This window comes from Tachyglossus aculeatus, chromosome 13 (assembly GCF_015852505.1).
Source record: "Tachyglossus aculeatus isolate mTacAcu1 chromosome 13, mTacAcu1.pri, whole genome shotgun sequence".
Lineage (NCBI taxonomy): Eukaryota > Metazoa > Chordata > Mammalia > Monotremata > Tachyglossidae > Tachyglossus > Tachyglossus aculeatus.
In genome coordinates this window covers 8,500,501-8,527,897 of record NC_052078.1, presented here as the reverse complement: position 1 = coordinate 8,527,897, position 27,397 = coordinate 8,500,501, and the positions used below count along the sequence as shown (strand labels likewise).

The following is a 27,397-nucleotide window of genomic DNA, read 5'->3' as shown; positions in this document are numbered from 1 at the left end:
TGGGGGAATTCTGCTACTAAGTCTACTTCACAGCAGACAGAAGGCTTTCTCATGGATATGATCATCAAAGTTGGTCATTTTATCCCAGAAAGAAAGGATTTGCATGGGCCAGGGCATCTCTTGGGCTCAGTCTAGTCCATGGTATTTATTGGGCACTTACTTGTGCAGTGCATTGTACTAAGTGCATGGGAGAGTATAATACAATGGAGGTAGTAGACATGTTCCCTGCCCACAAAGAGCAATAAGAAATAAGCTTACATCTAGTTGAGGTGGATGAACCTTGCCAGTTCTGAAGTGAGTTAGTAAGGCTGGGTGCAGAGCCTTGCCCTTCCAATACCTTTCAGATACAATCTCCAGACATGCTGATTTACTTGCAAACCAGTCAAGCTCAGAGGACTGAGGTGTGGGGGTGGTGAGAGGAAACGGACTGCAGAAACTTCCATGTTATCCATTTTGAAGCCCATGTACAACAGTTGTGCAGTGGTGACCATTAATAGAGCCCCCAAATTAATTCCGGAGAGGAGGGAACCTCGGTGTTTCTTTCTGCTGACTGTATTGACAGCCCACAGTAGAAAATATGCAGATCGTTTGGCTTTCAAGATTGGTTTTAGTTCACAGGCCTCTTTTGGCAGTTGACTAGCTTGATGCATTCCTAATGGTTACTCATCTTCAAAGGAACAGCAGCCTGAAAGAGTAACTTGTATCTAAGGTGTAAAATATGCATATTTAATTTCTACTTGAAAGCAGGCAGAGGAGAGGGAGTAGATCATAAATAACCGTGCTCCCTGGGGCTTAGGTGGCTTACTGTACATGTCAAGCTACAGAGAATAAATACATCAACAATAATTGCACAACTGTAGTATGTAAATATGCATTTGTCCTGGTAACTCTTAAATCACAGGGTGGTTACAACAGACTGGGCTGAATTTGGGAGCTTGCCAAGGAAGCACACTCCTAAACCCTTTTCCAAAAAGTTTCTCTTAACTTCTGTTTTAATAGCATCAGGTTTTAACAGTTTCTTTTTGCCCCCAAGGGTAGTGTGAAATTACCCCAGTGTTAATAATACTGTGAAATTACCTTGGAGATGGATATTGCTATTTACCGATGATTAGTTTGAGTACTGGCTCCTGGCGTTGTTACTTGGAGCATGCATGTGTTTTAAAATGATTGAATAGCTATGTTTTTCTGATTACCGTATCCATGCTTAGTTTCAGGTTACTCCACATTTAGTTTCTATGAGACCTAGAGTATTAGTCATTGCCTATTCAAGTCCGGTGTCTCTCAGGAAAAATTCCGTAGTCATTTTTCTGCTCTCTGAAAGTCAGAGGTGATTAGAAATCTGTTCCAGCAGAAATGTCCAAAGGCATTTCTGTACTTGATGATTTTGAGCTTTATTTGCCAAATTCCAATTTGCCTCACATGCTTCTGAGTTAACACGTAATAGACAAGTGGCTTCAGAAGTGCAGTATCTACATTACACATTTGAGGGAGTTTTATGTGCTCACATCAACCCATCCTAGGGAAACTGGAGAAATAGGCTCAGAAATTCCATTTAATTTGATTTGTTTATCTGAACCTGGGATGCATTATCTGTATTTTGAAAGTGAAGGAACTGATCCATCTGTGAGTCATGGTATTTCTTGTTTTGGGTTTTTGATTTCCTTTTAATAAACCAGGTACAGTTCTGCATTGTCACACCAATTTTTCAACCCAAACTAACTTTTTAAAAATTTGTGAAACCTTTAAGGGAAGAAATAGCTGCCTTTGGGTAGGATGTAAAGACATGGACTTAATAATAATAATAATAATAATAACATTAACTATGTATTTGTTAAGCACTTATTATATGTGCCAAGCACTGTACTATGCACTGGGGTAGGTATGACAATGATAATAATAATAATAATGTTAGTATTTGTTAAGCACTTACTATGTGCCAAGCACTGTTCTAAGTGCTGGGGTACATATAAGGTAATCAGGTTGGCCCACATAGGGCTCACAGTCTTCATCCCCATTTTACAGATGAGGTAACCAAGGCACAGAGAAGTTAAGTGTCTTGTCACACAGCTGACAAGTCGCAGAGCTGGGATTAGAACTCATGACCTCTGACTCCCAAGCCTGTGCTCTTTCCACTAAGCCACAATAATCAGATCAGACATAGTCCCTGACCCATGTGGGGCTCATAGGGAGAACAGGAATTTAATCCTTATTTTACAGATGAGGAAACTGAGTCACAAAGTTCAGTAATTTGCCCAAGGTCATGTAACAGGCAAGTGGTTTTTTTTTTTTGTTTTGGCTATTTTTTTTTAATGGCACTTGTTAAGCACTTACTATGTATCAGGCACTGTACTAAGTGCTGGGGTAGATAAAAGCAAGTCAGTTTGAACACAGTCCCTGTCCCATATGGACCTCACAGTTTTAATCCCCATTTTAAGGATGAGGTAACTGAAGCCCAGAGAAGTTAAGTGACTCGCCCATGGTCACACAGCAGAAAAATGGCAGAGGTGGAATTAGAACTCTGAACCCTTGACTCCCAGGTCTGTGCTCTTTCCATTAGGCCAAGCTGCTTCTCAATTCTTTGAGTGAAATGTAAACACCACCTCAATAGAGCATGGGCCTGGGATGACTCAGAAGGACCTGGGTTCTAATGCCAGCTACACCACACTTCTGCTGTATGATCTTGGACAAGTCACTTAACATCTCTGGGCCTCAGTTACCTCATCTGCAAAATGGGGATTAAGAATGGGAGCCCCATGTTGGACAGGGACTGTGTCCAACCGGATTAGCTTAGAACAGTGCTTGGCGCACAGTAAGCACTTAATAAGTACCATAATTATTATTATCATCATTATTATTATTGAGAGGCAGCCTGAATAACCTTCTCCAATCGAACTTGGGACATCACAGGGCTGAGCCCACAAGTCTCAGGAATGATCCAGGGATAGAAAACCCAGCTCTCCCAGGCAGGGAAGGAGGATGCTTTCAGTTCAGAGTGCATTATAGAGTTTTGGGGGATCCATTTGTGATGACCCTTGACCTAGGTTAGGAAGAAGCACGGCCTAGTGAGAGGAGCACACACCTAGGAGTCGGAGGACCTGGGTTCTAATCCCAGCTCCACTACTTGCCTGCTGTTTGACCAGGGGCAAATCACTTAACTTCTCTGGGCTTCAGTTTTGTCATCTGTAATACAGAGATTCAATACCTGTTCTCCCTCATTCATTCATTGTCATATTTATTGAGTGCTTACTGTGTGCAGAGCACTGTACTAAGCACTTGGGAAGTACAAGTCGGCAACATATAGAGACGGCCCCTACCCAACAACGGGCTCACAGTCTAGAGGGGGAGACAGACAACAAAGCGAAACATGAAGACAGGTGTCAAAATCGCCAGAACAAATAGAATTAAAGCTTTATGCACATCATTAACAAAATAAATAGAATAGTAAACATGTACAAGTAAAATAGAGTAATAAATCTGTACAAATATATATACAAGTGCTGTGGGGAGGGGAAGGAGGTAGGGCGGGGGGATGGGAAGGAGGAGAGGAAAAAGGGGGCTCAGTCTGGGAAGGCCTCCTGGAGGAGGTGAGCTCTCAGTAGAGCTTTGAAGGGAGGAAGACAGCTAGCTTGGCGGATGTGCGGAGGGAGGGCATTCCAGGCCAGGGGGAGGACATGGGCCGGGGGTCGACGGCGGGACAGGCGAGAACGAGGTACGGTGAGGAGGTTAGCGGCCGAGGAGCCGAGGGTGCAGGCTGGGCTGGAGAAGGAGAGAAGGGAGGTGAGGTAGGAGGGGCAGGCGAGGTGATGGACAGCCTTGAAGCCAAGAGTGAGGAGTTTCTGCTTGATTCGTAGGTTGACAGGCAGCCACTGGAGATTTTTGAGGAGAGGGGGCAGTAACATGCCCAGAGCGTTTCTGTACAAAGATAATCCAGTCAGCAGAGTGAAGTATAGACTGAAGTGGGGAGAGATGGGAGGATGGGAGATCAGAGAGGAGGCTGATGCAGTAATCCAGTCAGGATAGGATGAGAGATTGAACCCTCCTACTTAGACTCTGAGTCCCATATGGGACAAAGACTATGTCCAACCTGATTATTTTGTATCTACCCAACGCTTACTACAGTGCTTCCCACACAGTAAATACTTAACAGTTAACACAGTTGGTATTAAAGTTGCTGAAAGACCTTAGAGAAGTCCAGCTTGAATAAAGTTTCCACCATTAAGCTGTCAGGCTATGTGATAATTCAAGTGTGTCTTTAAAAACCATGATGAAGCACCATCTTTTCAGTCCATGATCTCCACTGTTCTGTTGTTGCAAGGAATACTTTGGTAAGCGTTGGATAAACTCACAGTTGCCTTAAATCAAATAATGACATCTCTACCTCGTTGTATTACCTTTTTGTATGATTTACTAAGTTCCTCTGTATGCTTTTTACCTAGTGACCTAGAAGAAATATTATACTCAAGAGCACCATTGAAATTGTTTGTTTAAATTAAGTTTCATTTGGATTTAATCTTAACCAAATCTTCCGAGAGTCAGACATCCCTCTGTAATGAAATGCTGTGTGTTTGAACCAATGAAAGTTGTTGCCAAACTGTAAGGATTCCTCTTTAAACAAGTGGGCCTTCTAATGTTACACTTGGGTGGCACAAGCAGAGTGCTAGATGATTAGTTTATGGTCTAGATCATTGTATTTTTATTACACTCGTAAAATGCGTGTTTCTCCTCATTTTCATAATGGCCTCAATGAGCTTCTATACCTTCTAAGGGCACATTAAATTGTTATGTGATGAAAGAACCGATTTAGTGAGACCTGTTCCAAAGCCCAGATACTTTAAAGTAAAACACACTTCTTGAATTCCTATCTTATTGTTTGATTTGCACTAAAAATATAGCTGTATGGGGAACTGACTGTAATTCATATTTATTGTGGGAGTTTTTTCCTTAAGTATTCTTCACTGGGTTCCACTCAGTTGCAGTGTTAAGGAGACCCAATGAGTTTTCTTAAGGATATTGACTGCCTCCATTACAAGGAAATATACATCAATGTTAAAGGAGGAAAAGTTCACCTATACATCTGATTTGTAAAATATAACAAAGTGGGAATTTAATCATTTGAACTATGAAGAAAAACCATTTCTATTTGTGAAATTGTATATATGGCTTTAAAAAGAGTCAGAGCTTAATTGAATTTACCATCTTTGTGCATTTAAGAGAAAGGAGGCCTTTTTTGTGTACTGAATTTACATTTAAATACAGTTGCTTATAAATATTTCTGTGAAGTTAATGTAACCCTTAATGCAAAGGGCAGGTTTCTTTTCACTCTGCAATTCAATATGCTAATAAAAGTTGTCTGTAAATATAACATCAATGTGCCCCATAATAATAATGGGTTTTAGTGATTATGCTGTTAAGTATTTATTCATAGGAGTGTTTGCAGTGAGGAGCCGTCTTTGCAAGGCAGTTTTGCAGGAGCATCTTTGTTTGCTATAGCTGTTTATCCTTTTGTTGAATGTGCCACTGATCTTATCTTCCAGTTGGGGCTATTATACATTATTAAACCATCAGGCAGTTAATTCAGATTCACTATTTGTTTTCTTATGTACTTAATGTAGTTTGGACATTTGCATGAAATTTTTGTGTACGTCAAAGATGAAATTCAAATTACAAATTGCTTTTTGCTTAATGAACATTTTTTTAAGTGCAATGCTTTCAATAATGAAGCCTGTTTCAGAACTTTTCCCTTGGGAAATACTATGAGTTAGGTAAGGTGCAATTTTTTTTTTTTTCAATCGATCAGGTAGCCTGCTTGTGAGACCTGGAAATGACCAGGTAATGGGCAGTGGCTGATTTCATTTTGACTTAGAGTATGTCAGCATTTCCACGACTGAATTGATATGCTATGTAGTAGGAAACATCTGATGCTGCATTGAATGTTTTCTTCAGCTTTATGGGAAGTTTCCCTCACACACCAAAAGTTTCTAAGCAAACAGCTGAACGTAGAACTGAGGAGATTTGAAAAAGCCTGGAATGAATTCATTGGGAATTTTTTTTTAATATTTCATGGAAGCACACAAAATATGGTGCCAGTTTATTCAGGGGTTTGAAAGCAGCTGCAGAGTAAAAGTGTCTAATGAAAATGAAATAAATTTCCTGTGAATGGAATAGATTTTGATTGTGTCTCCAAGTGCAGTAATTATACATGTCACACAGTAATTAGACAGTCACAGTGTGGCCACGGTGTCTTTCTTTGTCTGCAGATGGTCTGGGAGAACGGCTGTGTCGTCATTGTCATGCTGACTCCCCTCACCGAAAATGGAGTCAAGCAGTGCTACCACTACTGGCCAGATGAAGGGTCAAACCTTTACCACATCTATGAGGTACTTAGGCAACAATTCTAGCTGTAAAGTTGATGCAATGTGGATTGATTTCGTGCGGGACAAAATATTACTTTATCTGATTTGCCCTAAAAACTGTTCTGAGGCCTGCCATAAAAGTCGGGAGACAGGGAGGAGAACAAGAGCATGGGAGTATTCAACTTTGCAGCAGTTGAAATACTAAGATGATTTAAGTAGCTTTGGGGAGGAAATCAAGCAAGAAAATGACAGGTCAATTTTATTAGAGACAAGGGGGCCAATATTCTTTATTTCATCCTTTCCCTTAGACTGTTGACAGTGTTATGGAGCTATAGAATTCATCTTGAAACAAGTTGAATTTTGTTCTCTTAAAGTAGCTGAATTCAAGCAGGTCTGTAATTCAAATCTTTTCAAATTTTTACTGATTTAAAAACAAACTGTTTTCATCCAGAAGGTGGTGAGTTTAAAGTCTCCATCTGTCAATCAACCAATGGTATTCATTGAGTGTTTACTGTGCGCAGAGCACTGTACTAAGTGCTAAATGCCCTGAGATAAGGCCTATTTTCAAGTGGGTCAACCCTCATTTTTTAAATTCCCTTTTTTATTGCTTTGGCTCAGTAAATGTAGTTCTAACCACAGCACTGTCCAGGCTTTTATATATGTAACATTTGACCTTTGTATTTGAAGGTAGCCTGCCAACAGTCTTAGTGCCCTTGCTAGACTCCCTACCTATGTGAGGGTTGATTAAATTGGAGTTTAAAGTAAAGGAGGGCCTACTTCCTCCCTTTGGTACAGTTTTGCATTAAAATAGGTCAAAGTGCCTAAGTCCCACCTCAGCAAACATTTTAGAAATGTGAGGCTAAATGCCTTTAAACTACAAAGTCCAAGGAGGATGTATGCCATCCTTTTGTTCTATTTTGTGTTCAAATAAAGTAACTGTGTTTCATAACAAGAATTGTAGAACCACAAAGGAAAATTGGATTGAGGGATTGACAGGTGATCACCTTTTAGTTCTTAGAAGTCAGGATGGCTCTCAAGACATAAAGGTCATCTACTAAGTTGAGTTGGTATTCCTTATTTGTAAGGTGGATCGATTCTAAATCAAGGTAGACCCCAATCCTAGATCACATTTAGTCACCCACGGAACATGTCCGGCTGAAATCATTTCAGGTCAATATTTTTGCTGTTTTTAACTAGCAACACTTATTCCCCCAGGATGTGTTTCTTGAAGGTTTATTCAGTTTCAAAGGGGCAGAGCTCAAGCATATTGCCCAATTAAGATTTTCTCATTTTTGTGGAACAGGTTGTTCATCACTACAAAATCCTTCCCCCTTAGACCGTGAGCCTCATGCAGGACAGGGACTGTGTCCTACCTGATTATCTTGTATCTACCCCAGTTCTTAGTTCAGTGCTGGGCACATTGCAAAAGCTTAAAAAATATCCTAATTGTTGTTGTTGTGTATGGCATCCCATCTCTCCTCCCCACCCCAACAGCCTGCATGGGGAAGGGGCCTCGACAGTTGGGGGCAAGCCCACTAAGATGCCCATGACGTGGAAGCCAAATAACTGGCACTTTCCCATGCTCCCCCTAATGTTGGCCTTCCTGCCCCATTTCTCAGATAGTGCCGGAGAATTGGGTTGTCAGTGTCCAGAGAGAGCGCCTACTCCAAAGTGAGCAATTTCTCCCTTCAAGGATATGCCCAATGAACACTTGTCAACTTAATCAATGGTCTTTATTGAGCATCTACTGTGTACAGAGTACTGTAACTGCCATTATTATTATTATTATTATTATTACTAAACGTTTCGGAGACTATAAAAGAATAGAGAAGCAGCATGGCTCAGTGGAAAGAGCACGGGCTTTGGAGTCAGAGGTCATGGGTTTGAATCCCACTCTGCCATGAGTCTGCTGTGTGACCTTGGGCAAGTCACTTAACTTCTGTGAGCCTCAGTTACCTCATCTGCAAAATGGGGATTAAGACTGTGAGCCCCACATGGGACAACCTGATCGCCTTGTATCCCCCCCAGTGCTTAGAACAGTGCTTTGCACATAGTAAGCGCTTAACAAATGCCATCATTATTATTATTAATTGGTGTAAATGATCCCTGACTTCAGAGAGTTTACTCTCTAGCAGCATTAAGAGAAACCAAACAGGGAGCTAGAAGGAATGTCCACTGTAACCCAAAGGCACGTTTAGCTTACCTCCTTCTGAAAATCCATGGGTGAAACAGACCCAATTTAGATATTACTGATAAGGAAATAACAGTGAAAGAGTGAATGTGCTTGGTTTAAAAAAGAAAAAGACATGCTAGCTACAAGTTTATCCATTGTCTTTGAATCAGCAACACAGTTGTAGAATGGCTTCAAGGATTGAGACCTACTTTGAATATACATAGTAAAAATGATTAAACAAACAAATCTAATGTACACTATTCTGTTTCTGTGTGTGTGTGTGTGTCCTTCCTATTTCCATATAGGTAAATCTGGTCTCTGAGCACATCTGGTGTGAAGATTTCCTGGTGAGAAGCTTTTATTTGAAAAATCTTCAGACCAATGAGACACGTACCGTGACCCAGTTCCATTTCCTCAGTTGGTACGATCAAGGAGTTCCTTCTTCTACGAGGTCACTTCTGGACTTCCGCAGGTACACACAGGAAGCATCCTCTCATATTAATACCACCAATGGTGTGGATCAATGCCTCTGCCTACTGGTTTAAAGGAAGTACATATGTAATCACTTTAAGTGAGACTGCCTCTGGGGAAGAGATGCTAAATTCTTGTTTTAAGTTCCATTTGATACTTCCTGAAACTATTCAATCTCCCAAATTTAAGAAACCGCAATAGGGCTCTGAAGCTGAGTCACCTTATCTCCCTACTTGATTACTACCTATGGTTCACACAGACATAAGGATAGCCAAATGAGAAACAGGGCCTAAACTAGATTCTGCTGGGCATAGTTTCGGCTCTTTTCAACAAGGGGTGACAATCTTAAATATACAGGTGGGATACTTACATTATCAAAAAAATATGCAAAATATTTTGTCCAGGCTCAGTGAAAGACAAAAAGTATTACTGTATTTGTCTGGCTAGAGAGATACTAGACTTAATTTGATATTAGGAGGTGCAATCAGTGACAGCAAATTTTTGGAAGGAAATCCTTGATTGCAAGCTGTGCTCGTTACATTATCTACAGTGGTTGGTTGGTATTGGCTATTAATGAGCTCGAAGTTTGGGGCAGTATCAACAGAGTTCTGAGTTGTTAATTTAGGTCATTTTTGGAGTACTATAGTGATATATTTTAGAGGGAGTTGGGAAAGAGCATAAAGAGCATACATCCTCTGGTAAGAATGAATTATAGCCTTAAATCTAGATTTTCCAAATCATTGTCAATTCAAGGGAGATTCTCACTGTTAATTTGATGTCAAAATTTTGGCTTCTTATTTTATTGAATTTAGAATGAAGAGAAAACTTTTTCATTGACATGCTTCCTTGGACCAGGCAGCAAATGAATGAGCCCATGACAAGAGAACCCAATTTTCTGTGGCACATATAATACACTTTACCTGATCCTGACCTTCTCTATCACCTTTCCTGTAACAAATTGTGTATTATAGATCCAGATTGCTGAATGCATAGTAAAATCTCTAAGAAAATCAATGACTTTTAAGAGCTGGATTGCCACCATTAAGATCTTAATTTCTTGGCCACTTTGTGTACTTTTGTGATGTCGATTTATAGCAAACTAAGACAAACTATTTAAAAATTTACCTAGAGTAAATTATCTCCAACAAGTATTGGAGTCTGAAATTTCTTTCTCTAGAAAAACACTGATGTATCTTTAAGATAATACTAGCAGGTGGCTACTCCCATGATTCATCTCTTTATGTGCATTCAGTGTGTTTGTATATATGCATGTGTGTATATTTATATGGCCACATACATATATGATAGATGCATACATAACCAACCCTCTAATTTTATAGTTCATTTCCAAGAAAAATAGGATTCCCAAAATTCCCTTGCCTCAGAGTCTGTGGAGATATGGGTGCAATACTTGAAGATATTTTGTTTTTAGGAGAAGGGGTTTTGAGGGTGCTTTTACTTTTAAAAAATACAATACGTTCTTACAAATCTCTTTGGAAATGGAAAGCCTCTATTTCTTCGCTTATTCTGCACTAAGCCATGGTTCAGATGATGTTGCATTTCAGAGATTAATCTGAAAGTTGAGCTAAAAAGACCATACTCTATGAATGTAGAACACTTGGAAACAAATTGCTACCAGAGTTAATGTTTTATGTGTAAAATCTCCACACAAAACGTGGTATTTGAAAAGGTGGAAGCTACCTTGAAACCACCGGTCAGTGTAATGCTTCTAAAATCCTAATTTCATACTGAACAATAGACCAACCTTTATAGCTCTGGACTAGCTTGTTAGTCATGCACTGATATGTGTAATTAAATATTTCTTGAGCCCAGAGGGAGCACATTTACACTTTAAAGAGAGACTGCTAAGCTAAAAGATAATTAGCATCACATGTGAGGGCTTTGCTTAAAATATATATATATTATGCTATCACTTCTTGCTGTGTGCAATGGCATTTACTAACACTGCTCACTTTAAAAATGGACAAATTCTTATTTTGCCAGCTAATTAGCGGTTGCCAGTGTCATTTTTGTGATGTTGCAGCTAGTAATATGAGCCCAGTTGCATAGTCACAAAAGTGATCATTGGAAACTGTGACTCTGCTGCAGGGACAATGTGGGAAACCCCTTTTCTGAGCCTCTAACGACCTCTGACCTTTGCTTGCTGATGGTTTGCATGACGATTTCTTTTCCACTCAATGACCCATGGGTTGGTTTGTATTACTAATCATTCTTTCTCCGTTAATTCTTCCTGGATAAATATACCTGTATATATGTATATATATATTTTTTTCTTAAATGTTTGAGACCTTTTGCCTGCTGATACATTTTCAATTCCCTCTAGCAAACAAACAGAGTAAAACTTGGGTGTATTGCTGAAATATCTTCATTAATCATTGGTAGACTATTCTAAAGGACAGGCAGTTAAAAATCTTTTGTTTGATGTGGTGGGTTGGCTTTTAAGTTTTTCAATTGCTTTTTTGTTTTGTTTAACCCCAACTGTAATGGTATATGTGTTTGAATTTGTAAGAAACCATGTGGTATTTACGTAATATGTTTCTTTAGCTGCTTGCGATTCTTGCAAATAGGGTTAGAAAGGTTTTTATTAAAATTATCTCAAAACCTTTCTAAATTCTGCAGAGGCAGCCAGTCACAACATTCTAACATACCACAGAATGCAAAAAGCAATTACAGTAGTGCTGAGCCAAATTACAAACAAATTAGTTAATAATTAGGCTTTTTATACAACATTTCTAAGTGGGAGGTTTTTCTCCTCAGTGAGTGTGGAAAGAGGGAAGGGGCCGTCTTTGACCGTGTAAAACTGTTCTGCCTTTTGGTGGTTCCAATTTTGAGTGTCTAAGAATTCAGAAGAAGGGCTTCTATTATTTTCACTGCTTTAAAATATACTTTCATTGTGCACTAATGGCTGCCATGACACTGAATAGCATATGGGTCTAGCCTGAAACATTGTCTTTTACTCCAGCCGACATGGATTGGGCTCTTGAATATGAAATGTCACAAGGTGGATGCAGAGCTGAGCGGGGTAACTGTTATCTTGTGAAAAGACTGAGCTAATGGGAAATATCTTTTAAAATATGTCCTTTGCCATTAAAAAGCCCTTAAAAGTAGACTATGACCCTTTGAGGGCAGGGCTGTCAATGTAAGTACAGTGCTCTGCACAAAGTAAACACTCAATAAATACTTTAAAGATAAAACCATCCTAGATTGTCTCTGACAGTAAGTGTGGCTGATTGTGCTAAGGGAAAAGAGACATAATGTTTGAGGAAAGTTCTGCAACTTCTCATTTGAGAGGCTGCCAAGAAGGCTGGCATCTCTTTTATCGGAGCTAGATGTGCCTTGCTCACCTGAACTATGAGAGACTTTATATGTGGCAAGCACACTGTCTCCTCCTGTCAACCACTTTATACTCTAAAAGCCAAGTACTTCCACTGTATTCTCCCATTGCCAGGCTTTGTAAGGGTTGCTTCTCCCCTAACCTCCCCCTGATGCTTATCAGTGACCTCAGAGTAGCCATAAAGGAGATCTGTGGGTATGGAAGTAAAAACCCTTACTGTATGAGCTAACTCATTTTCCCCCAGCTTAGGTGACTTTTCGTTGTCAGGAATCCATTCTCTAGGTTTTTGGAAAGCAGCATCAACCGTTTTAAGGCTGTTGGCGGAGGGCCAATGGAGGATTTTCACAAAATTACAGAGAAGGGAACAGTCATAGATCAGGTACTGCAGCATAGTAGGATTGCTCAGAAATACTACCTAGTGTAAACCAGCCAAAGCACTGCCAACACGTTTAAACTTATTTCCGAAGTTGTGATGCTTCAAATACTTCACCTCATTCTAAGTTGGGAAAAGTTGATTCTATATTAGGAAATTATCTGCTCAGACAAGATGGTCACTGGCTGTGGTGTAAAATGCAACCTGTAGTGGAAGGAAATGGTGACCTCTTATTTCTGTTAGAAGTAACTACTTGCTTTTTTCCAGCTTTAACACAGAAATATGTACCTGTTTTCTATTTGAGGTGAGGAATATATTCGTTTTCCCTCCTCTAAAAAATCTAGTCTTTTTTTCTGCATTTCCCAGTAGAAATTTCAAATTAATATATCAATGCTTTTATAAATTTTGAGTACTTTGGGTGACGTTTTGGTTTTCGATTAAGCTTAAGATACACACATGTTTTTCTAAAACATTTTCCTGCACATCTTCCAAATCCTCAAAAATCTCCAGTGGCTACCCATTCTTCTCTGAATCAAGCAGAAACTCCTGACATTTAAAGCAGTCAGTCATCTCTCTTGCTCCGACTTATCCACTCCCTCCTCTCGATATACCCCAGCTTGTACTCTTTATTCCTCTCATGCTAACCCATCACCTGTGCCTCATTAATATATCTCCACAGCCAAATTCTTGCTCACACCTTCCTCCAGGCCTTGAACTTCTCTTCCCTTCAAATCTGATAGAACAACTTTCTCATCTTCAATGCCCTTCTGAAATCACATCTCCTCTCAGAGGCCTGATTAAGCACTACTCTCCCTTAATTACATAACCCAAATCCCACTTCATCCGTTCCATACATCCCAAGCATTCAAGTACTCAAAAGCCCCATCTCCTATAGCATTTTTATATGAATCATTTTTACTGTTACTTCCTCCTAATCTATAACTAACATGTCTACCTCCCCCAATAGATTGTAAGCTCCTTGATGGCAGGAATCATGTGTAATTCTGTTGTACTCTCCCAAACAGTGCTCTGCCCGCAGTAGGTGTTCAATAAGTGTTACTGATTGATTTGATCGATGTAAATGTGTGGGAAAGACTGTGTGTGCTTTGATAGAATGGAGCAACTTGTAAATGACCCAACTGAAAGATCTCTGGGTTTGAGGTTGTTTTATGTGCTTAACTCAAGTTCACTTTTTTTTAAGTGCTTAGAATGAAGATAATGATTATGGTGTTTATTAAGTTCTTACCATGTGCTGGACACTGTGCTAATCATAAGAATATATATAAAATAGCCAACTCAGACTTAGCCTGAATTTCTTGGCTTATGTCTTAGAGTGTCTAACTGTTTCCCTCCAAACAACTGGAGTATTGGGATTTGAGGTATAAATCATGAGGGACAAGCATTTCTGAGAAGACTATGAAAACTGAACCCCCGTCTCCCCCAAACCAGAAGCTTGTTCTAGTGACCTTCAATGCAGTAAAATAATTCAGATAAGGAAGAGTCCCTCCTTCTCTCTTTCTCCCTCTCTCCATGTATTTGAGCTTACTGTTGCAACATCAAAATCACATTTTTAAGGACTCTTTCAGATTTGAAATTGTTTGTTATCGACAGAGAACTAAAAGACTATTGAATATACTGTAAACAGACTCGTGAATCATTTCCAAGAGTGAATTTTGCTTAAGTTTCAATTTTCTGGGGAAATCTGCATGATATTTTTATAACTTTTGTATTTCTTTTCATTGCAGAAAAGTAAACAAGTGCTACAGGGGCCGTTCTTGTCCAATAATTGTTCATTGCAGGCAAGTACAATTTTTAAAATGGATTTAGAAGGTTTTGTCACATAAGAAACACATTTCTATACAAACAGCAAAATGGAAAAACTCCAGTCAAATAATAATAAAATGCTGCCCTCCCCAGACAATTTGGGAGTAACTCTATAATCCTTTTATGCTAATGATAATTGGATATTAATGGTCTCATATCATAATGGTGTGCTTTCACTAGCATTTTAACAGGGGAATATTCGTCCTTTGTAATTTCAAAATTGTTTAGATCTTATGCCTTCTGCATGGTGTAGACACTTCTATCACCTGATCATCGAGAAGCAGCGTGGCTCAGTGGAAAAAAGCCCTGACTTTGGAGTCAGAGGTCATGGGTTCAAATCCCAGCTCCACCAATTATCAGCTGTGTGACTGTGGGCAAGTCACTTAACTTCTCTGTGCCTCAGTTCCCTCATCTGTAAAATGGGGTTGAAGACTGTGAGCCCCCCATGGGACAACCTGATCACCTTGTAACCTCACCAGCGCTTTAAACAGTGCTTTGCACATAGTAAGCACTTAATAAATGCCATCTTTATTATTATTATAATACTGTAAATGCATGGAGTTGTCTGCCATCCTCCCTAACCAGAAAAAAATAGCTACCCAAATAATATCATTTCTGTAGTTGAAGTAGATTGGTTCTCCCTAGATTTAGGGAGAAACTAATTGGGAGAGGGAATTAGAGGGCATTCAAGACCATCCAGGAAAAATTTGGGTTTGACTCCCAAGTAATAAATTCTCAATAGCTTGCCCCAGTATTTTCTCATGGAGGCATTCCAGAACTTTTTTCTTACATCCAACCCAAATATCTCCTTCAGGACTTTAAGCCCATTTCCTCTTGTTCAGCCCTCAACCAGTCAGCTTCCTCATCCTAAAAAGCCACCATATACTTGAAGACAGTTTTGATCTCCACCTTCCCACCCAGTTTTCTTTTCCCCAGGCTTAACTACCTCAGCTCTTTAATCTTTCCTCACGGCACCTGCTTGTCATCTCCTTCACTATACTCTCTTAGCCGCTCTCTCTCCAATTTCTCCATTTGGTCTTCAAAGTATGGTGTCCAAACCAGGCATAAAACTCAAATTTTAGAACCTCTAATAAACTCCTTGGATTACTACATCTTGCAGGCAGGCGGTTGCCAGGGTAGACATCTTGGTGCTCTGCTGTAGCTTTGTTGTAGTCATTTTTAGGTCATAAATTGGTTTTGTATGTAAAATTCTGACTTGCACTTTACAATGTGCTGCATCCTGGCCTGCCTACTCACCAGCTGTATCCACTATCCCAGCAGGACCATGACTGGCAGGGATGAGAGAGTACATATGGCACTACGGCACTACAGTCAGGTTCTCAAGCCCTGTCGTCTTTTGGGCAGGGATTGGGTTTCTCTATTGTCTTATACTCTTCTCAACCAAGTGCTTGGCACAGTGCTCTGCACACAGTACGCGCTGAATAAATATCATTGCTTGATTGATTTGTGACTGGACAGGCGGCCATCCGTCTATCCCAGTAGGAGATTCCATCACTGCATCCACCAGCACCACATTGGTTTCTTAAATAATGGTACTGATGCATTCAGTTATTCATCGGTGCCTAACCAATCATGTCTCATCCAGCACCTGAACCGTGTATTTTGGTCCTTAATGCGCTTTCATCCTGTTTTGAGAGTTTCCATAATTTATCACAGTCACCTAGAATTTATTTTCCTGTCCTCTAAAATGAGAGCAACTAATATCCTGGCAGCAGAGAGGATCAAATCAAGGTGGTCATCTGGCCTAGCTGATTCCTCTACTTTTGGTTCTAGGAAACTGTTCCCATTGCAGACATTGTCTGCGATGAGGCGAGCCCCCTGAATTGTTTCTCTGAGTGGGTGATTGAGACTGTGAGCACATGGGACAGGGACTGTGTCCAACCCGGTTTGCTTATATCCACCCCAGCGCTTAGAACAGTGCCTGGCACATAATAAGTGCTTAGCAAATACCATGATTATTGTTATTACTCCATCTTGTGATCCAAAAACACTGTGGCTTGACTTTAGGCCTTATCTTGCTGGCTTTCCTGATCTGGAGTCCTGGGATGTGCTCCTAGCAGAATCACCCCCTTTTCCTGGGAACCACCATTGCCTATCTTTCCTGAACAACCTTAACTTCCTCTCCAGAACTTCTTCCTGAATGCTGTGTCCATTTCTCAGTTACTGAGAAATCTAACAACTCTGCACACAATTTGTCATAATGCATGCCTTTACTGGGCATTTTGGGTAGAATGCAATGGCAGAATTAGGAAAAGTTCTTTTGTCAGGGTGAACTTGCCTGGATACAGCATGGCACGGTGCATTGGAGAAGGTATTACTAGGCCTAGTTCCCTCAACACTGCATTCTGCAAGAATGTAAGCACCGCATTATAAAGAACTGGGTGCACATCATTATCTTGGTCCTGAACCAAGACCACTAAGATTGCTTATTAATTTCCCCTGCATCTTGCACTTATGTTCAAGCAATTCAAATGGTCAGTGATTATTAACCCTTCAGTTTTCCTCCTTGCTGCATTTTTACCCACACACAAATTTCCTAGAGTAGATTTCAGACCTCCCAAATATATCCCATCAATCAGTCAATCAATGGTATTTACCAAGTGCTTACTGTGTATAGAGCACTGTACTAAAGTGCTTGGGAGAGTACAATACAGTAGAATTGGTAGACACAGTCCCTGCCCATAAGGAGATTACAGTCTAGAAGATTTTAGGGCTATTTTAGGGCTTACTTGATCTAATCCTGCCTCGTATTGAGTGTCAGTTTATATCCTGGACACCCATCATGGATTAAACTCTTGTTCTATATTATATCTATCAACCCAGAAACATGATTTTATGTCATTACAGGAGAAGAGCTATAGTAATAGGTCTTTGGGGAAATTAATATTATTAGCCTTCTCCGCAGTGGAAGCCTTTCCCATGCTGTTCAAGAGAAGAGTTGTCATATGAGGACCTGGGAGAAGGGGGTTTAAGACAAAGTAAGCCTGCTGGGAGCATTTGTTCTGAGGAGGAGGAGGAGGAAGGGAAGTGAAGTGAGTATTACATGAGAACATAGCCCCAACGGTTTGCTACTGTTCTTCTTTACAGGGTAAGATGGATAAAGGTGCTTAAGGAAGTTATTGTATTATCACTGTATGAGGACAACTGGGAAAAACTCCACTGCTTAGTAGGTCGTTACCAACACCAATTTATTCCAAACTACCAGCTGAGATATTCAAGATGCACATTATTTGTGCTTCTTTCCCTCAGAAAAGCTCAGGCTAGGTAGCATAAACAGTTTAGGTGTTAGGGTTAGGGAGGCACACCACAAGAGAGTACTCTGCTTCCCTCCAACATCTAGCCAGTTTTCCCCTCTTGGTTGCATGACTGGGTAATTTTCACTTCTAGGAGACTGCGGATAGGGAACAATCTGCAGCCCTGTGTCTTGGGTGCCAGATGAATTCTAAAAATGACAATGGGAATATGCTCACAACACACAGACATTCCCCCCAGCTGGTTTGGCAGCAACATTAGAACAGTCTAGAGTGTCAAGAGCCAGGCCTGAGAAACACAGGCCACCCAAAGTGAAGCAGGGAGGTCTGCCCTTTGCCACAAGGGATCTAGTGAGCTGCAGGTGGGCTCCCTGCAGGACTGAACCACATTTACATTTCATGCTGTAAATGCATTTTCATCTTTATACATTTCGATATCTAATCTTTGCTTGCACCCAAATGTAAGTTTCCATCGGGTTGAAGGGTCCTAGCTAGTTGCCAGTCCCTTCTTCATCCTCTGTGTCTAGCTTAGTCTGGGGAGTTAAGCAGTGAATCGTTTCAGAAATGTGTCGCTTCTAGGTGTAGACTTTTGCATCAAATTGCCAGCACGCTTGAAGCAGCCAAACTTTCTCCTCGTTGGATTTTCATTCTCCTCCCTAAAGTGGACGAACACCTCTTTGGCTTTATTAAAAAAGGGAAAAATCCTAACCATGTAGAACAATAGCTAATGCCCTCCTGAGCGGTTGATGCTGATTACAGGCCATTGTGAGCTTTCTTTGTCTCTCTCTCCCTCTCTGGCTGTCTATCTCTGCCTCTCCCCTCCATATACCAACAAGGTAAAAAATGGTTGCTGCTTTCCAGTGTGTACAGATAGGACTTTCACTTTCTCTCCTTCTATTGACAGTGATGGCGCTGGAAGAAGCGGCACCTACGTGCTGATTGACATGGTTCTCAATAAGATGGCCAAAGGTGAGATTCAAAAGCCCCATCGCTTTGTCAGGGCTGAGCTAGGCGCTGGTGTTGTCATAGTAACATAGGATGCAATAGTCACAGAAGGCCTCAGATAAATTAGAGAAGTGAGTCCCCTCTCCAGGACCGTATTAAATCATTTGCAAGCCTCCTAATGAATTTGAAAAAAAAGTATGTTCTTTGTGAGTGGAATGCATGCATGATGTTACTAATTTTATTCTTTGGGAAAATGTAGCCGATACATTTTTAAGTCTAACTGGTTCAGAGTTTCTAAATACATCATATCCTCTACGATTTCTATTCACTGAGTGAATGGATTGATGCATATATTGGGCACAATCTTTATTCCTGACACAAATAATGCTAAGTAGTTGTAAATTGTTTGTAAACATAATTATTTTATCTCAACCCGAGAACACACTATGGGATTTCTTTCTCTTAAAGTTCTAAATCCCTTGCTGTCAGTATCTAGAGAGAGTTCTTTGCCTGAGTTAGGGGACCAAAGAGTCATTTATATTTTAGTAATTAGTGTTTACATCCTTTTATAATATCTAAGTATTCTACTGCATCTTTAGAAACAAATTAGCCAGAAGAAGACTTTGCCATTGCTTTTGTCCAGATATTTAAAGAGAAGTAACCATTCCATTTTCCCCAATAACAAGTTCGATCTTGCTCCTCTTTCTACTTAATTTTCTTTTGGCCACTTAGGAACTGATATGCAAGCCTTCATTTATAACCCTGAAAATATTCCAGAGTAGGAGCTTGGTTTTTATGAACTATTTTTAAATGAGTGTAATATTTGTATTTATGGAAAAACTCTTTGATGCCTATCCACTTCAAATGCTAAAAGGAGCCCAAGTAGGTCTTAAATATGTTTGGTGTATTCTGGTGTTCACCACCAGGAGAATGGGATGAAATTTAGAGTTAAAATATATGCCATTTAGTTTCATAGAAAAGTAAAGGAGAAGTATTTTCCAGTTTCAGGCTCTAAACCACTTAAGGAAGGGTTGACTTTGTTGCAAGAGCACCAAAGAATGCCATTTATTGACTCCATTGTACCATGTAATGTCAAATTCCATTTTAAGTGTGGGCTTAGTGTTGCACAAAACAAGACAAGTCATGTGAAACTGGCCAAAGAAAGGAGTTGCAGGGCTTTTTTTTTTTTTTGAGATTGGTCACCCCCCTCCTCCCCACCTCCCATTTTGTTCTTGACCTGCTCCCCTCTACCAATGGGGTGTGCAATTTGAAATCCTCTGACCTGGCGCTTTGGCTGTAGTTTAAATGAAAGATCAAAGGGCAGAGCGGGCATCTCAGCCCTGCTGAGGTGGGCCTTTCCCAGGCCGTCACACTGTGAGGCAGCCAAAGGTTTTGTTCTGACAGGAATCTAGGCCCAGTCTGTGAGGCCTAGGCCTTCTTTGTCTGGCCTGAGAAGTTTGAGGCCCAGGTTGAGGAGCCAATGTTCATCAAATGATCAAAGGCCTGAAGCCCTGGACATGAAATCTTTCTTTCCATTTCCTTTTCTTAAAAAGAATGAATTGCACGAGGACCAAAGAATGCCATTTCCAAAGCTTTTATGTGGAGTGCTAGCACTAACTTTAGAGCCCTAAACATAAAAATGGAAGTGCACTTTCAGTCTCAGCCCAGCTGCAACTGCAGCATCTACTATAACATTTCTTTCATAAAGGCTTTTAAGGATTAAGGCCTTCAGTCTTTTTAAAGGACTTTTAAGAATAAACTTAGAATAATTTAAATTCTTGTTCCACTGTCTGGTTTATTAGAGAGTAGACAATAATAGTATTTTAAATCAAAGTAAACAGGAGGCGACTTAGTTTTGTTTTGCAGTGGGAAAGCAGATATCAACCGTTTTTGCTCTTTACTTTTTTTCCATGATACACATAGACTTGAAGGCTTCCAATTTTCAGATCACTTACACTTCACAGCAGAAATTATTTTCTTAGCCTAATCATGCATCCAATTAGAAATTTTTCACAAAAGTTGTGTTTTTGAGTGCTTGGCATATAATAAGCGCTAACAAATACCATCATTATTATAGGTATGTAGGTGGTAATTAAGATGCATAGTGAAACATTGTCATCGATAAGATAATGGGTTTTTTGGGGGGTAAACCTTTGACAGGAGAAAATAATAATAATAGTTGTGGTATTTGTTAAGCGCTTACTATGTGTCAGGCATTGTACTAAGCATTGAGGTAGATACATGGTAATCAGTTGGACACAGTCCCTGTCTAACATAGGGCTCACGGCCTCAATCCCCATTTTATAGAAGAGGGAACTGAGGCACAGAGAAGTGAAGTGACTACTTGCCCAAGGTCACATATTAGACAAATGGCAGAGCGGAATTAGATCCCAGATCCTTCTGACTCCCAAGTCCATGCTTTATCCACTTGGCCATAGTGCACTTCTGGCAAATGGTGGGTTTTTTCCCAAGATAGTTGTCAAGTTCATGTGTAGACTAGCGCTGTGATTATGGGAGGCTTCTGTTAAGTTTTTCACTGTGTGGCCCATAATCTAGTTTGGACCAATGGAAGAGGAATTTGAAAAGGTCTCTAGATGCCAGAGGAAGTACAATGCTGAGTAAACACATTCTTGTTTCTCAGTTGCAATTGTTATTCAAAGGGCTGCAGAAGGTTGGGGGGGGGGGGGGGGGGGGGGGGGTCCTGTTCTTTTTGTTTGTCTTGGGTCAGAGGAATGGGAATTTCCATTCCCAAACTCAAGTTTGGCATGTCAACAGTTGTCTTCTAAGAGATATTAGCACCAAGTGCTAATCTAAATAATCTAATTGCAAGAATGATAGAAGTGAGATGATGATGATGATGATATTAACTATTCAACCTTAAAATTCTCATCCTCGGAAATCGGAGCAAGTTGATAATGTTTTTGTGTGGCACAAAATGTGCATTAGTAAATATGTTCTTGAATGAGGTAAGTGGAGTAAGTGTTTATGCTTAACGGCCCGTTTTATATTTGTCATTCAATTTAATTTTGTTCTGCTATATTCATTATGCAGAACAGTTCCCCTAAAAGATGCAGGCTTCACAAATGATATTCCACTTTAACTGTTAGTTTTTTCCAGGAGCCAAAACAGTGAGAGTGTTTTCCATTGAGGTTCTTGGGAATGTACTCAAGTCCAGACTTTGTGCTTTTGAATGAATTTAGTTTGCCCTATTCAAATTAAGATAGTTTCCATTTTTGAGGACTGAAAAAAAATCTTTGTTTTTAATAGTGTAGAGGGTATCTTTAAATATTGAAAATCTATTCTGTGTTAGCATGAAATATCAAGTTTAGTTTTCTTTGTCCCTAAATTCAAGATATTGTGTGGTTGTCTTCAAGTCAAGTGCTACAGTAGTAGCAGTAGTAGTAATAGGCCTCCTCCAGGAGGCCTTCCCAGACTGAGCCCCCTCCTTCCTCTTCCCCTCCTCCCCCTCCCCCTCCCCCCCACCCTACCTTCTTCCCTTCACCACAGCACCTGTATATACGTTTGTACATATCTGTTACTCTATTTATTTTACTTGTACATATTTACTATTCTATTTATTTTATTTTGTTCATATGTTTTATTGTCTGTCTCCCCCTTCTAGACTGTGAGCCTGCTGTTGGGTAGGGACCGTCTCTATATGTTGCCAATTTGTACTTCCCAAGCACTTAGTACAGTGCTGTGCACACAAGTGCTCAATAAATACAATTGAGTGAATGAATGAATATTAAGTGCTTACTGAGTGCAGAGCACTATACTAAGCACTGGAAGAGAACACAAAAGTGGAAGTTAAACATGTACCCACCCAGCTACTTGATTGTCCCGCCAACACCTCAAGTTTAACACGTCCAAAACTAAACTCCTTATCTTGTCCTCTCTCTCTTTCCTATCACCGTAGACAACACCACTATCCTCCCTATTTTACAAGCCTGTAACCTTGGCGTTATCCTCAACTCATCTCTCGTTCCATCCACATATTCAATCTGACACCAAATCCTGTAAGTAGCACGGCCTAGTGGATAGAGCATGGATGGGCCTGGGAGCCAGAAGGACCTGGGTTCTCATTCCAGCTCTGCCACTTGTCTGCCGTGTGATCCTGGACAAGTCACTTCACTTCTCTGTGCCTCAGTTACCTCATCTGTAAAGTGGGGATTAAGACTGTGGGCCCCATGTGGGAGAGGGACTCTGTCCATCCCAATTTGCTTGTATTCACCCCAGAGTTTAGTTCAGTGCCTGGCACCAAGTAAGCACTTAGCAAATACCACTATCATTATTATTATTATTACTCTACCTTCACAAGATTGCTAAAATCCACTCTTACCTTTCCAGCCAAGCACGTAATCTATCCCGCCTTGACTACTGCATCTGCCTCCTGGCTGACCTCCCAGCCTCCTGTCTTTGACCACTCCAATCTATACATCACTCTGCTGCGTGGGTCACTTAACAAAAGTGCTCAATCCACACCTCCCACTCCTCAGGAACCTCCAATGGCTGTGCATCCACCTCTGCATCAAACAGAAACTCCTTACTATCATCTTTAAAACGCTCAATCAGCTTGCCCCATCCTACCTCACCAATCTCCTACTACATCCCTGCCCGCACACTCTGCTCATCTAGCACTAGTTTACTCACTGTGCTGTGGTCTCGTCTGTCTCACCACTGACATCTTTCATGCATCCTCCCCCTCTATATACAACAGACCACTATTCTCTCTACCTTCAAAGCATTATTAAAGTCACATCCTCTCCAAGAGGCCTTCCCCGATTAACCCCTCTTTTAATGATAATAATAATTATGGTAATTTGTTAAGCGCTTACTATGTGCCAGGCATTGTGCTGTTCCCAACTTGCTCTCCCTTCTGCGTCATCTGTGCACTTCGAATTGTGACCTTTGGACATTAGATATTTGCCCCACCCCCAACCCCATAGCACTTATGTACCTATCTCAGTACAGTGCCAGGCACATAGTAAGCACTTAACAAATACCACAATTATTATCATTATTATTCACCCCACCTTGAGTCCCTCCACACTTACATACTATAATCGAAATCCCCTTCTAGACTGTGAGCCCCATGTTGGGTGGGGACCGTCTCTATATGTTGCCAACTTGTACTTCCCAAGAGCTTAGTACAGTGCTCTGCACACAGTAAGCGCTCAATAAATATGATTGAATGAATGAATGAATCTTTAAATTATATATCGTAAAGTACTTATATTAATGTCTGTCATCCACTCTAGACTGTAAGCTCATTATGGACAGGGAACATATCTGTTGGTACTCTCCCAAGTGCTTACTACAGTACCCTGCACATAGTAAGCATTCAGTAAAAATGATTGACTCCCTATCCGTCATGGGGTTCACAATCTACGAGGAATGTTGACCATTAGTACTGAATCTGCTGCACTGATTTGGATTGCATGAAGGTTCAGATCCAGTCAAAGCTGTCCTAATTTTTTTTTCCCCAAAAAAACTTAGGCCAAACCCAAGGGTATTTTAGTTTATAAATCCTTCCTTTCCTTAATACCTCTGTATTTCTTCCTGGTTCCTGTTTGGCCTGCAAAGAGGAATGCCAAAATCTGGAAGGACTTCTTGCAGTGTTCCCACCCACCAGACCAGGAGCATAAAACACTATAATTGTACAATTCGATCTCCTGTTATGACTTTCCAGAACAGGACAATTTTGCAGACTTTGTTACTCAAACTTTGTATAAAGCACCTGCACTGGAGCTCTCACATCAGAGACATTACAGGTTTCCAAAGCTCCCTCCAAAACCTCAGCTAAATCCTACCTTTAAATACTGGGAAGCCACAAAGAAGAAAAAAATGGAGGGAAATTAAATGAGAATGAATGAATTTTAATGTTCATCCATCCTAGTTTAAAACCTCTTGAAACAGTTTGATTTTCTGGCCAGAATACTCCACTATTTCTGCCTTGTGGTACATTTTAACCCACGATGATGATGATGGTATTTGTTAAGCGCTTACTATGTGCCAGGCACTGTTCTAAGTGCTGGGGTAGATACAAGGTAATTACGCTGTCCCACGTGGGGCTCACAGTCTTAGTCCCCATTTTACAGATGAGGTAACTGAGGCACTGAGAAGTGAAGTGACTTGCCCAAGGTCACACAGCAGACAAGTGGCGGGGCCAGGATTAGAACCCATGACCTCTGACTCCCAAGCCCGGGCTCTTTCCATTGAGCCACGCTGCTTCTCCAAGCACATAGCAGTGATAATAACAATAATAGTATTTGTGAAACACTTCCTATGTGCCAGGCACTCTACTAAAGCGTTGGGGTGGATAAAAGCAAGTCAGGTTGAAATAACAAAGCGAATGTGGCATCTCCATTAAGAAGTGAGGTCTCAGAGGAAGCAAAAGTGGTACTTTTTGAGAACTTTCTTTTTGGGCATTCTCATTGTTAGGCTCTGTTAACGAGACAGTTTTCATATTGAGAAACACAATTGGCCCATAAATTGTGCAGCAAAATGTCTAGAATAAAATGCAGCAAGGGGAAAAGGGTAGTATTTGGCTACAATTTAAAGCAGGTTGAAGTGCAAATGGTAAAAAAAAACGGAGTTGTACAGCAACATTAGGTCCTCAGCTTGCTTTTACTACTAGAGTGGTTGGAATTTCAGATCACAAAAGGCTGTCTTAAGCCTGTCCAGAGACACATGTGGAAAAAAATGCTTTGTTGTGTCCAGCTGTAAGTAGTTATCCCCCCAAAAATATAAGGTCAGGAAGGCAGAAATGTGGATTTTTTTTAAGCATTTTTTCCTTTCCAATGAGGTTGTCAGGGCATTAAAAATAATGACAGTCTGGTGGTGTTAGAAATGCTATGACCACATTTTAGGAAGTGTCCTTTGCAGCCAAGTAGACGTAGTGTAGGGTAGGTTTGCAAGTGTGATTCCATTATGCAATATAAACTGGGAATGAGTTACCAAGGAAGCACAGTTAAGCAATATTGCTTGTTTTTGTGGGTTCTACCACCAGATAATTGACCGCGACGGGAGCTGTGCCCCAAGCCGCAGGCAGGGGTGCACAATGGATACGGAGGTCAATTATTTAATGGAAGGGCCTGCCTCGAAATGGGGGACCGTCGTTATGGCGAAACATTATTGGAAAGCGCATCTTACAGTGGTATTTCTATAGAGCATCTCACGGCCGGCAGTCCCATTGTTCATCTTCTAAATGGACGGCTGTCCTTGTGGAGCGCCGACTATTATTCATAGGCAATGTAAAGCACAAACCTCCAATGTACCAGGAACTCAATTGTTGATTTCCCCACCCATTTTTCATGTCTTCCACATGCTGATTGTGTAGATTGAGACCCGCGGGGCACCACTAGCACTCCCTGCTTCTGACAGCCCACCCCAGCCTTGTCCGTGACCATCACCCTCTCAATAACACACGTGGTCTCTCTCGCCCCTCTTTGTCTCCCCACACTGACACACACAGATGCAGAACTACTGGCCTACACTAGAGATAGCCACCAGCAGAAGAAGGGAAAGGGCAGACCATGGGAACGGAGTGAGGATGATAAGGCGAGGCGGGAGTGATGGAGGATTGAATTTTTAACTTGACGCTCAGCTGATGGGCCAGGCACACAGAGGAGGATGGGAGTTAAACCTTCTAGTGATCTCCCAGGAGCTGAGATCCGACACATTCAGCTTTCCTTCTCCAACCAACTTTTAAAAAATTGCCAGGGGCTGGAACACTTTACTTCTCCCACAATAAAGCTTGGGTAGAGAGGGTTCTGTTATTTCCCCATAATGTGTCAGAGGCAATAAACAAAAGGTAAACCAAAAAGGCCACACATCATGTATCTGAAGGGGGAGTTGCCAATCAATCAGTGGTATTTACTGAGCACTCACTATGTGTGGAACACTGTACTGAGCACTTGGGAAAGTATGATGCAGTAGTCTCAAGCCTCCATTTTCTAGGGTGAAGATACAGGACAAATACATTTTTCATCTTCTCTGAGCTGTGGGAGGTGAGGGTCTGAAGAATTTGTCCCTCGCTTCTTCCCCAAACTACCATTGGAGACCGAGGCGTCAGCGGTTGGGGTTAGCTGAAGCAATGGGTAGCTCTTTTCAAGAAACTGATTGTCAGAGCTGGGGTGAAGAGTAGATATATTTGTTGGTTTCTAGAAATTGGAAGAGAAATCGCTAGGGAACAGAATGATGGTCTCAATTTTCCAGATGCCTAAAAGAAAATTGCCGCTTGACAATTGCATTTCTAGCATAATGTAGGAATTGCCAGTGTGTTGATCATGGCTTACTTAGCAACTTAACATTTTCAAATTAACTTTGCAAGGCCCTCTGCACATTGATTCTGCACTACAAAATCATACCTAGAAGTATTGGGCACAGCACAAAAGTGGCCTGTTACATGCTGTACATACAAACTGTAAGATTCTTGTGGGCAGGGAACATGTCTTCTAACCCTGCTATATTATAGTCTCCCAAGCACTTAGTACAGTGCTCTGCACATAGTACATACTCAGTAAATCCCAGTGCTTGACTTACTGATGTACAGCCATAGTTTGGGGCAGCTAGCACTGACTTTGTATGAATTTATTACTCTATTATATTTGTGCATATTTATCCTATTTA

At 40.8% G+C, this 27,397-nt stretch overlaps 1 protein-coding gene across 1 annotated transcript in view; it reads left to right on the top strand.

Annotated features, from left to right (window-relative positions):
• The window catches only part of PTPRN2 (protein tyrosine phosphatase receptor type N2), a 661,085-nt gene that overhangs the window by 610,292 nt on the left and 23,396 nt on the right, over positions 1 to 27,397 (top strand). The window contains exons 17-20 of the mRNA XM_038755516.1: positions 6,258 to 6,377; positions 8,832 to 8,998; positions 14,471 to 14,524; positions 18,726 to 18,790. Of these exons, the coding sequence (XP_038611444.1) occupies positions 6,258 to 6,377; positions 8,832 to 8,998; positions 14,471 to 14,524; positions 18,726 to 18,790 (406 nt within the window). The remainder of the gene's footprint in view (positions 1 to 6,257; positions 6,378 to 8,831; positions 8,999 to 14,470; positions 14,525 to 18,725; positions 18,791 to 27,397) is intronic.